The sequence below is a fragment of the Rissa tridactyla genome, chromosome 2 (assembly GCF_028500815.1).
Source record: "Rissa tridactyla isolate bRisTri1 chromosome 2, bRisTri1.patW.cur.20221130, whole genome shotgun sequence".
Lineage (NCBI taxonomy): Eukaryota > Metazoa > Chordata > Aves > Charadriiformes > Laridae > Rissa > Rissa tridactyla.
Genome location: NC_071467.1, coordinates 50339264 through 50351666, shown reverse-complemented (window position 1 = coordinate 50351666; position 12403 = coordinate 50339264). Strand labels below are relative to the sequence as shown.

Here is a 12403-nt window from a genome sequence, read left to right as displayed (position 1 = left end):
TTCTTTATATAAAACATTTGTGGGTATAACATTGTATTGTATTTTATTTAGCCCGTGTTCTTTTGTAGCATGAAAGCATATTGGGATTATGCCCTTTGAACTTTTCTCTTGACATAGAAATTAATGAATTACATGTCTGTGGGGAAAATGAAGTGCCTTTCATTGGAACTCAAAATTGTGCATCTCATTGTGACACTGCAGTATCTACATGCTAGTCACTGGTCCCGAGCCATTGCTACAAAGACCTATTGGTATAGAAACTTCCCTGGAACAGAGGGAAAGGGCGCAGAGGGTGATTTCTGGGATGTGTAATTATTTGGTTAGTGAAATGAAATGTGAACGGAATATCTTGGTTAAGGGCCTGGGCACCTGGTGAGTAGTTCTGGTTGCTGCCATAACAGTGTTGATTATGGGTTGATCATTGCTGAATTCCTCTTCCATCAACTAAAATTGACTTCTGAAGGCTGGAATGATTTGTCGTATGGAGTAAAATACTTTGTGGATGTAGTGTACAAGCTGAACAACCCAACATGACCCATGTGGTGTAGATGAGCCCTCTGTCCTGCTTGTCTGGGAAATCTAAGAGCAATCAGAGATGTTTTCTCAAGAAAAGCCAGTCTTTGTGGCTTCCCAGAAGATCAGTTGTCCAAAGTCAATTGTATTTGATTTAAGAATAGAAGTTAGAACTCATCACTGGGAGCCTGTGGCAAGGTAACCTCGGATGGTTGCCAGATCTTCATTCTGTCTTCATTCCTAAGACAGTGAGAAGCACAGCTAGCTGTTGCCTCCAGACTGGACTGTTGTCTTTGCTTCTTCATCTTCAGTACAGAAATCTGCAGTAGACATCTAGGAAAACGCAAGTATCAAGTGAGGGGCATGGGAAATAAGTATTTCTCCTCCATGTTGTACAGTCCATACTTCATCTGAAAACATACAGCCCCAAAATATTTAAATCATGTAAAAGTTGAGTCACTTCATTATCGAGCTTATCTATCATGTTTTTCACAGTATTTCATTAATGCTTTCTGCCTCTTTAGTCTTTTACAGCCACTCTACAACATAACACATCTGGATATGATCACTGCCTAAACAGTCAATGTCTCTAATGTTCATTTTCTGCCTGTCTTATTCAGTCCTGTAATGTGGTTTTGGAACTTTTAAGTGACCTGTTGTGTGGGACTCAATAAATGGGGTTGAAGAAGAAAAAAGTATATTTTTTAAAGGATGCTTTTGGAGAGGAAAAAGTATTTTCAAAGCTGTTGCATGGATTAGTAGTATTTGACCCTTTATTTTCTGAATTTCGAGTCATCGTGAATAGTCAGGCTCAGAAACTTAAAACCAAGATTCCTTTCTAGCTGCCATTCAGTTTCCTACTAAAGCATCCCCCTTTATAACGTGGTCTTACCTTGTAAGTGCCTTAAAAGCTATCCCTTTGTTTTGAGTAGTTCAGAGAAAGAATCTGATTTGTTTAGGAACAGAGAGCACTTAAACATTACTGTTGTTTTAAAACATTTTTGTTGTTAAAACTGTTCACTTATTGATTTGGGACCTGAAAGTCTCACTTAGCCCTGTATTTTTAATTGGTGTTAAAGTGACATACCTCATGCAGGCATCCCTTTTTTTGAAATAAACTAAATTTACCCTTCTTTGAAAGCAGCTTTTGAGTTGGGTCTAATGCAGTTGGTTCTTGCTTGTCCTTTATTTTAGGAGCAGGAAACTTCTTTTCATTTCCTCATGTTGCTCCCCAGCCAGCAGTTCCAAAGAGCTGTTTTGTTGAGCAGTTGTGGTGGAAACCATGTAATTGAAGTGGTGGCTTGACAACTTCAGCTTCAGATGTAACAGCATGTGGAGTATCTCCACTGGAACACAGCTGCTGGCTGGTTCATCTCAGGAAAGTCCTTCTGGATGTCCGCCTTCAGAAATGGCTTCAGGCTTGTCTTATGTGGTAGAAATTTAATGGTGGAAGTTGCCCTTGTGGTGGGATGCCTTTAGCATGTGTTGGTGTTCAGTGCTGCTGGATGAAACCCTGAGCTTCAGTTGGCAGCACTGCTTTACATTAACAACAGCGTGGTTTCCTTAACACTGTTCCCTGAAATACAGTGAAGCCCATGCAGGTGGCCTGATGTACAGGGGCATAAACAGATCTCTACCATGATCCCACAGCATCTTGTTCATGTCTCTGGTGAGTTTTTGGTTCTCTGTCAGTAGTTACAATGAAGAGGTATCTGGAAGCTGCTCCTCCTGCTAACCTGTGTTTCTTGGTTCCTGGGTTAGATGCTACAGCATAGAAAATTTGAAGTGCATTATAACCAAGTTCAGAAAAAGCTGGATTTCCTTGGCTGGTGGTGCTGGGGCAGCAAAAATTTACAGTGGCGGTATCTCAAGTTTGAGCAGCAAATGGAATTTTAATAGAACGCCTCTGGTTTTCCATGGCATGCACTAGTGGTGTGCCTAGGTAGAGGCTGTTCTGTGTGGAGGCTGCTGGTTGCTCTTTCTGGAGGCATGGTTCTTGGAGCCCCTGTTCCAGGAGAAGGCAGGTCACTGGAGAGAAAGGGTTATAGATTTTAGGGAGACCTTTTCAAGGTGAGAAGCTATAGCTTGGCTCTTTCTGCGTAGCTTTGGAGGGAGCCAAGCTGGGTTCCAGTTGTTGGTTCCTTCCTTTCCAGCTTTCCTGCAGGATTGCAGCCGAAGGAAGGTCTGCAGGGAACAAAGGGCTGAAATAGTGGATTTTATTTTAACTGCTTTCTCTGGCAGTCAAGAAAAAGAAGTAACTTTCCAAAGGATGTTTTTGTCAGAACAGGCAGAATATCTAGAGACAGAAGTCTCAATTCATTGTAAAAAGGGCTGTTTGGTAACCTGCAAGAGACACCTAAGTCCTCCAGCAAAGCACGCAAGAACTAATCCCTGCTGGTAACTGGTCACTTCAGTTTTCTGCTCGTCATCTGAAAATAGGAACAGTCTTGTAGCCACAAAGGGATTGTACCTTACTCTTACTATCAAAGTGCATGAGTGGTGAGAAAGTCTTTCCTGTTCTCTGAAACAACTTCAGTAAAACTATCAAACCGCGTATCCTGTAAATGGTGCTTTCTTGGAAGTGCTGCCCAAAAGAGGGAACCTTTGGTGTTATGAAGATGGCTGATTGCTGTTCAGCACCAACTGTAACTACTTAACTAACTTAAGGCCAGACATTGAAGATGTCTTTTCTGTTTTTTAAATGCTGTGCTGAGCGGTGTTAGCTGAAACTTCACCGTTTCAACTGTTGAGAGGTTCCGTTCCCGCCCTCCCCCCCATTTTCCTGTGGAGTTGCAATGACTGCAAGACCTGATCTGTTTCAAGGTTTAGTTTAGCAAGAATTGCCTTCCAGTGAATGTAAAAACAGCTCTTGATAAGAAATACTGTCTTTTTTTACCCCCCTCCCCAAGTCAAGAATGTGGATTCTTCCACTTATCTTTTCTTCATTTCTGATAGTAGCATCTTGGTAGCTGCACAGTCTGTTTATGTGACCTTTCTATTGAGAACCTCAAGGTTACCATCACCTGCTGTTCCCTCATTTCACTCACGTGCAGCTGTACCTGGTGTATGAGACTTCAGACGTTGGGTTTGAGTGCTTTGGAACCTTTTCTTACACCAGAAGAAACCTCTTGTCCCTCCTGTTGGAGCCTGCACTGTTGACTTCAGTGTTGGGTTGTTGCATTTGTTTCAAGGCAGAAAGGAATTATCAAAAGATTGGGGGTATTTTTAAGCTGTGAAAAATTATAAGTAAATTGCGGCAACCAGAAGTGAAAAATAAATGCCCTTCTCAGCAGCTTTCAGACTTTTTCAGAAAGTCCATGTGTCAGTTTACTGTCACTTCGTGAAGTTAGGCTGTAACTGCCCAAAACTGTGTTTCATGCTTGAAGTGATGTATGGATTTGTAGCTATGACGGTCCTTTCAAATTTGCCTTCAGCTTTATTTGTGCTAGCATCAGGCATTTACAGTATTAAACCTACAAAAGCAGTAGTTAGTAGATTACTATAATATTGGTTTTGGAGTTCTAATTTTGCTAGCCACTGCAAAAAGCTACTGCCAGGAGAAGGCTGCCACCATATTAAAAATTCTGCCAAGTGGAACAAATACAGGGAAATTGTTTGTTCCAAGTGGAACAGGTTCTTACTGTAACTTATATGGAAGTAAACAGGCATCATCTTAGTCATATTTTCCAATCAAGGCTATGAGCACGGGAGTGGTGTGCTGGTTTTGGCTGGGGCAGAGTTAATTTTCTTCATAGTAGCTAGTATGGGGCTGTGTTTTGGATTTGTGATGGAAAGGGTGTTGATAATACAGAGATGTTTTTGTTATTGCTGAGCAGTGCTTACACAGAGCCAAGGCCTTTTCTGCTTCTCACACCTCCCCACCAGCGAGCAGGCTGGGGGTGCACAAGAATTTGGGAGGGGACACAGCCAGGACAGCTGACCCCAACTGACCAAAGGGATATTCCATGCCAGATGACATCATGCTCAGTATATAAAGCAGGGGAAAGAAGAAGGAAAGGGGGGACTTCCAGCATGATGGCATTTGTCTTCCCAAGTAAGCGTTACATGTGACAGAGCCCCGCTTTCCTGGAGATGGCCGAACACCTGCCTGCTGATGGGAAGTGGTGAATGAATTCCTTGTTTAGTTTTGCTTTGCTTGTGTGTACAGCTTTTGCTCTACCTGTTAAACTGCCTTGTCCTGGTTTGAGGTAAAACGGAACCAATTTTCTGATTTGTAATTTTACTTTTTAGCTGGGCCTCTTCTAACTGACTAAAGTCTGAAACTAACAGCACGTTGTTCAGAAACTGTTCACTCTCAGAGTGATAAGACCTGGTTATACCGAGGAATGGTACGCACAGAGGCTCTTGCTTATACTTATTGCTATAACAACCAAGGTCAGCTAACTTTGCCCCATTAGAGGGTTGGAAGCGGAGAAGCGCAGAGGGGTCCCACCTGCAGGGAGGAGCAGACGGGACAGGTGACCCAAAACTGACCAACAGGGTATTCCACCCCATCTGCATCACGCTCAGTATAAAAGCTGAGGGATCAAAGGGGCAAGGCGGCTCTGGCTCGCTCGCTCTTCAGTGGCCGATGTCTGAGGAGGACCCTGTCTGTTCGTCTGTCTTTGATCCTGATCTGAGCATTCCTCACTCTAGTTCTGGAATTCAGCTCCTGTCCGTTGCTGACTCCAGTCTGGGACTTTCCCTGTGTCTGCTGGTGATGCGATTGTCATCCTGGGAGCTAGATACGGTTTTGTATACATTGTATACTTTTTTCTTTAATTTTTATTATTCTATTATTATTTACTAATTTCTTATTTATTATTATTTTCATTAAAGTAGTTTAGTTCTTTTTCTGAACTCGTAAATCTCCTTATCTCTTCCTCTCCTTTCTTGGCATGCGGGGGGTTGGAAAGGCCATCTGTTGTTCTGATTGGCCAATCCGACCAAAACCACGACATGCCTTTATCTCAACCCATGAGTGTTTTCTCACATTTACTCTTTGGATTCTCTCCCCCATCCCACCAGGGGAGAGTGAGCAAGTGGCTGCGTGGTGCTTAGTTGCCAGCTGGGGTTATACCATGACAAGTGGCCTTAGGTGACTTCTTGTGTAGATGCTCTCACCAAGAATAAGTCTAAAGTTATCTTACAGTGTTTTGATGAAGTATGGATGTCCTTGTATTGACTAATCCTGTCACTAGGAGGAAAGTTGATTTATATTTCAGGGTATAGTGCTGTCGGGGATCATTGCAGTTGTGGTAGAATGTGAAGGGGCTACTGGGACTTATTAATATTTGTGGTGGTTGTTTTTTGTTTACTTTTTTTTTAAAGTTGTTCATATATTTGCATATGGACTGTATTGTATTTGCATAAGCTTGCTAGTTTTCTGTCTCTTGAGTTAATTTCCTGTCAAGTGGAGTCTGCTGGAAACTCCCTATTCAAGTGACTTGAGGATGGGATACTCTTCAAGTAGCATCTCCATTCAAGTAGCATCTCCATCTCTGGCAAATGCTAACTGAAACTTCAGGACAGTAGTGCAAAAAAACCCCAACCCTGTAATCGAATTGACTGGTAACAATGCTGTTTCTAGTATGCAGCCTATGATTCAGAGAAGTAGAAATTGTGCTTCTGACAGTTTGCCTTAAAGAACAAATGTAATGAGTAGTGACAAAATATCCAAATACATGAAAACAAAAGACTTAATGCGTTCCAAATCTCTAAAGGAATTCAATGATAAATTTATGTGTGCCTTTTCAAAAAGCAGAGCTAGCAATGGCATTTTTAAGCAAACTTAGAAAAGAAAAGCTTAAAACTTCTAGTAGCAACACTTCTGCTACCCTGAATGTAGACCTAGAACAGAGACAAATGCTATTGCTATCAAAATGTGTGGTGTCATCAGATTTTGCTCTTCCTCTAGGATCTGCATAAGGATGTGATGCGAATAAGGGAAAAAATGCCCTTTTTTGACTGGTGATAAATCATATGCTGTGAATCACTGTCTAAATAAGATGTCATGAAAAGAAAAATAGAAATCGGATAGGTTTTGTATGATTCCGGCTATTCATTGATTAAATTAAAAGATCCATCTGTACCTAAATATAATTATAGTCAAGGCTTCAGTGGAGGAGGAGAAAGCTGAGTTGTCAGATGGAGTAACAGTGTTTTTCTGCATATGGAACTGTCTTGTGCATCTGCCCCATCCAGTAAAGGCTGCTTGGGAAAGGAGAGCATCGCTCCAGATGCTACTCTTGCAGTCTCAGTTTGTGTGTGCTATGTAAATGGCAATATGTTGACGTTAAAGAATTTTATACCAAGTTTTGTGTTGTTTTGCAATATCCTCTATGCTTTTAGATGTGAAGGATGTAAAGCTGTTTCTAAGCATGTGGTTATGGCTTGATCTTTTTTTTTTTTCTTCTTTAAACCCAACACACAGAGCTTGTGGCTCTCCCTGTTGTATTCATTTAAATTCAGACAGAAGCAGTGTTTTAAACTGTGTTCTAGAGCAATATTTTTACAGCTTCCAGACTAACCAGATGGTAAAAAGATTATTCCATTGATGCAGCCTTGTTTTACGCTAGGAAAGATCGTAAGTGCGTATTGGAAGATATGGGATTCTTCAGGTATTGGATAACTTTATTCAAAGTTTAATGCAGTCCTCAAAAAAATTGTGAGGTACTCTTAGTTAGGTATCTGGCATTCTCCTGTACCTTCCCCCTTTCTTTTATGCGAAGGGCCTTTCTTGAGGGAGGTGTTGGAAGATGGTGGTTTTAGTGGTGGACTCTACAGCAGCTGCTGTTGAAGGTATAGGAGGTGAGGCACCAGCAAAGGTAGGGTGCTCTGTAGCTCCCTTGAAGGATCTGAAGCCGTTGAGACCAGGGATCCAGCTGGCATTTTGTATTTGTGACCCTGATGAAACACGTGGATTTTTGTGACCCTGATGAAACACGTGGATTTTCCAGAGCCTAGCCCTTAGGGGGATGGGGAGAAGGAGGAGGCAGAGGCGGCATTGGTAGCTGAGTGGTTTCCAAATGCAGCGAAGATGGGACTGTGTTGTGGCATCTGCCGGATTCTCCTTAGGCTGATTTTCATTTGAAAGCTTTAGTAAATATACTCATTGTTTGTTAACTGTTTAATTGTTTGTCGTTACTGCTGATGGGGTAGGAGAAAGGTAGTAGGAGATGAATCCTGCTGGGCTGACATAGCCATAGGTTTGAAAGGAAAACAAAAAAAACAAGGCAGAAAAGTATTTTTTTTCTTTTTCTTTTTTTTCTTTTTTTTTTTTTTACCCTCTCCATTGGAATATCCCTATTTGGCTGTAAGTTGCTTTCACTAAAACCATGCATTTTAATGCTTTTGGACAGACCCTTGAGGGAGGGACAGCTTCAAATGTCTGAGTGGTCTTGGCTTTCATTGGGGCTGCCGAGTGGGCTCAGCAGAGACCACTGCCCTCTTGACCCAGGGGGATGGTCTTCATATAGGCAGGTGAACTGGTATTAATCAGGCTTCAGTTCCCATTGCATATTTTCTTTAAGCCATATATTAATTCACCTGTAAGCATGTGCCTAAATGTTCAGAAAGTGAAAATGTACAGAGGCAGCCAAGTCTGATAGTGGTGATGAATTTTGTGGGTTGAAGAACTGCTTAAAGAAGTTACTGTTAAAGTAATCTCAGAGTGTGTGTGGTGTCCATCTTTTTAGTGTCCAAAATAGCTTTTTAACTCAAATGATGAACTGCTTTGCCATTTTGCATCTTGTATGCACATGGTGTTTTGATGTGGCTGTGCAGAGTAAAGCTGATGTACACTTAGCTCTTACGTTTCTTGGCAGCTGCTTCTTGGAGTAAGAAACTAAATATTACACTATCTTATCAATGTGTTCTAGTTATTTCTTCCACAGAAGCATAGAAAAGCCATAATATTGCTAAATTTCTAACAGTCTGGATGTTTTTCTCCAACAGGAACTGTTCTTATCAGAAGCAGTAATGGCCAACTAATGCTAGTATCTCAGCAAGCAATAGCTCGAGCTCCGAGTGAGCCACAAAATAACACAAGCGTGAGACCATCCGTACTGACCAGCACACCTGCAATCACAATACGTGCTGTACAGGTAACTTCTCTCATAGCTTTAATTTGATGTAGCTGTATGTCACCTAGTATGTAACCCTCCAAATAACTTGTGGAGGGTTAAATAAGCATTTGGATGCTTTCTGAACAGCATGATGGGGTTTGGGTTTGCACGTAAACATCACTGTGCTTTGCCTTCTCAGTTTGAAACAGCTGTTGGTCATTACATATCGTATAGTTCAAATTAAGAAATTCCTCTATGATGATGATGTAAAGGGTTTTAAGAAAAAACAAAACAAAAAGAAAAACAACCCCCTACCTGAATGGTGACTGCTAGTAACTGACACCTTGTGATGGTGGGATTCTTCTCTGAAGCTGAGTGAAGCTGAAGACCTTTCCTATGTCGCTGGGATGTTCCTTCTTTCATGAGCTCTGCTGACTTTTTACCTCCATCTCTTGTAATGTCTGCATGCGAGAGTAAGAACAGGTACAAAAAAGGTAGCAATCTGCATAGGTCTTGTCAACATACTCATCCTTTAACCATTTTGTTGTGATACGGGATGTGTCTAAATGTCTCTGAATCTTTTCTTGAGCGTTCAACTTTGTTGAACAGTGTTTAAACTGTATGGGCTATGTGAATGATACCTCTATTGTTACTGTAAGAGTTGGTGTCTTGGTTTATATTGAACAAGAGCAGGTTCTAACTTCAGTGTCTGTTTTGTCATTGACTTGTCTGACAGCTGTTCTCCGCATGTGTTTAAATTTTTTTTTTTTTTTTAAAGAATTCTGGCACCCAGTTACTAAAGAAAGTAGCAGCTACTTCTGTGAAACCATTATCTCAAACAACAAATGCTGTGGCTTCTACTGTTCAGCCACCTGCTGTAATACAGGTAGGTGGCAAGCTTAGAGTGAGGTGGAATAAGAATAAGTGACAGAGAGAACTGAAGAAAATATGGATGCGTTCTTGTTATTTCGAACTCTAATCTGGTTTTCACTTAGCTGGTAACTTTTGTCCTCATGATAAATTCTTTCCTGAATGTCTTTTTTTAAGTGCATAATTTAATTATGCTTCTGCCAGCGTGTGTCAGATCATCTTCTCTCACTGCAGTAGAAAGAGCATGAACAATGGATAAAATAAATAGTTCAGAGAGCCATTTCCACTGCTTTTGTACCCTATGACACAGCTTCTTCAGGCTCTAGCTGAAGCTTTTCTGGGAGATGGAGACATCCTAATGCTTTCTCCTGTTTGGGTTCCCTGATTCCTTAAGGAAAAAAAAGTATACCTGTGATGATGCTGAGGGGAAAATGAGCTGTTTGCACCAGTCAAGCTGTTTTTCATGTCTGCATTTTTTTCCCCTCATTAAAAGCTGGAGGAAGGTCATACTTGAAGACCTCTGTTCTCTAATCGAATTTGGCAGATAGGTTCCACAGATATGACTGCAAATATACAGTGGTTGGAAATGCCTCATTATTTTTAGGTAGTGTTTTTTGTCTTATTTCCTAGGTCTCATTTCTCTTTTTTCCAGAGAAAAATGTTGTAGGACTCTTCTGAAGAGGCTTTTGCTACCGGTAGAGTATGAGACTTCTCCTAGATACAGGTTTTTCCTGTGTCTTGGGGACCAGAGTTCTGGATAAGTATGTGTGATGAAAAGAAAACTGCTTCTTTCTGCCGCTAAAATATTCTGTTCTCCTTGTAACCTGGAGGAGAAATCGGGAAGAAGTCTGGCTTGTACATAGCTCCTCTTTTGTGAGCAAGAGCTTGAAGGAGACTGAGCTGTTGTGGTTGACCAAACACTCAGTAAGTGAGCAGGATCAGTCATTAAAAAAACCCACACCGGATGTATGTTCTTGACCTTGAGGGTGTTTGAAGGATTGGAGGATATGTTCGCTGACAGCGGTAACTAACAGTTTGACTTAAAAATTTGTCCTCCTGCTGTTCTTCTGTATCAGCAACTGAAAACTACTCACAGCTCTGTCTGTGATCTTTTTCTCTCCTCCTTCTTACTGCAGATGGGTAATGTTGGGGCTAAAGGGGAAAACCCAGAGGCCTCTCTTAATACACTTTATATTTTGCTTAGAGTGGAAACAACATATGCTTGGTGTCTAAGATAAACAGTAGCAAGTATTCCTTACCCACTTTTATTTTGGAATACTAGCTTGCAAACCACACGCTTGTGATCTCTGCATAGAGATCTTTAGAATATAAAAGCACTAGTCATCTAGTGTACTATCCTTGCACTACAAGAGACAAAGGTAAAGATTTCTTCCATCTGATGGATGAAGCTGCCTGCATCCTCACACTCTCATGTGGATAAACATTGAGATTCATCATGCTATTAACTTCTTTTTTTAACTTACATCTGCCTTTGACTTGGTTCTTTTGTACTTTCTTAGTTCAGTTTTGATGTAGTCGGTTTAACTTGTGTTCGTCTAAGATATTTAAAGAGGTAGACATGGAGTATTTTTTGTAAGCCATATTTTTTTAGTTGTATAATCTTGAACACTTCTAATGTTGGATTTAAACAACAGGAAGGATGACTCTCAGAAAAATAAGTAGTGTAATACGATAAAGAGTAAATAAGTGTAATGTGGATACATCCTGCCATCACAGGTCCACTTCATTCTTCACCCTGGGGTGGACAAGGGAAGAGTGCTGACAAGGAAGTCCGTGTGTAAGGTTGCAGGAACTGTCTGGGAAAAGAACGGAAGAGCCCTTGGGTCTGACTGCCTTGGCAGCCATTTCCTTCATTAGTCATAGAAGAACTTGTAATTGTTAGTCTTGACAGGTTTTTTTGAGGTCACAGAAGAGGAGTGTTGGTGTAGAAGTATGATGTCATCACAAAAAGTGGGAGATAGCAGAGAGGAAATAATCCTTGGCTTGGTTGTCTGTCTTCTGTCCTGTGCAAACTTGGAACACGACTATCTACGGAACTCCAGGATTATTCTCCTCATCTACAAAAAATATTTCCATTTGTTGTCATTCCTGAATGTTTAAGCTCTGAGTTTAGACAAAATACCTGCACGCTTATTTTTTACCTTCTTCCCAGATGGGATAAGGAAGCCGCAAAGTATCTAATTAGCATCATGCTGGGGCACTTTCATTTAGATGCAGAGCACTACTTCTCTTGAAATGACTGCAAAATATGCAGGATTAGTGCCATTTTTTTGTGGTGACTGTTTCTCAGTTGCTCGAAGTGAGAATGAGAATTGTCAGTAGTGAAAAAGGTTGAGGGCAGACGACAGAAGTTAATTCCCATATATTCATCTTCCTGGGAAAAGGGTCCAGCAGACCTCCTGTTGTTCCCTCCCTCAGCTGCTAAAACGCCGTTCTGGTCTTGATGTGTAAACACACTGGAATTTGCAAGAGATCAGCTCCTGTGAACCTTGTGTTTTCAGCTTTTAAAAGCCCAGGGCATTGCAGCTTGACAGATCTGTACTCTGTCCCCTTCCGTCTTCCTCCCGTCCATCTGTTTGTGGGATTCTTGTGCCCAGTTTGCCTCCCTGTGGTCTTAGAGCTGTTGAGCCTCATCCTTGGAAGAGGCAGCGGTGGTGGCAAAGATCCTGCAGAGAGCTATTAAAGTGTTACCAGCACTGGGAGCCTAAGCTGGAAGGCTTTCTGGTAGCTGCCTGCTTCTTTCATGTCAAGCTGGCAGCAGCTTTGGGGAGGGGGGGGGCACCCAGGGAAAAAATAATTTATAAATAAACTACAAAAGTGTGAGTGGTTTGCTTTAGCTTTAAAACTTTACTCGCTAATTTTCCCTATCCTGAAAGACTTAAAAGCCCTTTGATATTCTCCATTATGTCTGTCCACCTCTGATTAGTTTTTAT

At 41.3% G+C, this 12403-nt stretch overlaps 1 protein-coding gene across 3 annotated transcripts in view; it reads left to right on the top strand.

Moving 5' to 3' along the window:
- The window catches only part of TAF4B (TATA-box binding protein associated factor 4b), an 81620-nt gene that overhangs the window by 9350 nt on the left and 59867 nt on the right, over nt 1-12403 (top strand). For all 3 annotated transcript variants that reach the window (XR_008464990.1, XR_008464991.1, XM_054192342.1), the window contains exons 2-3: nt 8470-8618; nt 9358-9465. Coding sequence is in view for 1 of the 3 variants with exons in the window: in XM_054192342.1 (XP_054048317.1) it covers nt 8470-8618; nt 9358-9465 (257 nt within the window). In the remaining 2 variants the exon portion in view is untranslated. The remainder of the gene's footprint in view (nt 1-8469; nt 8619-9357; nt 9466-12403) is intronic.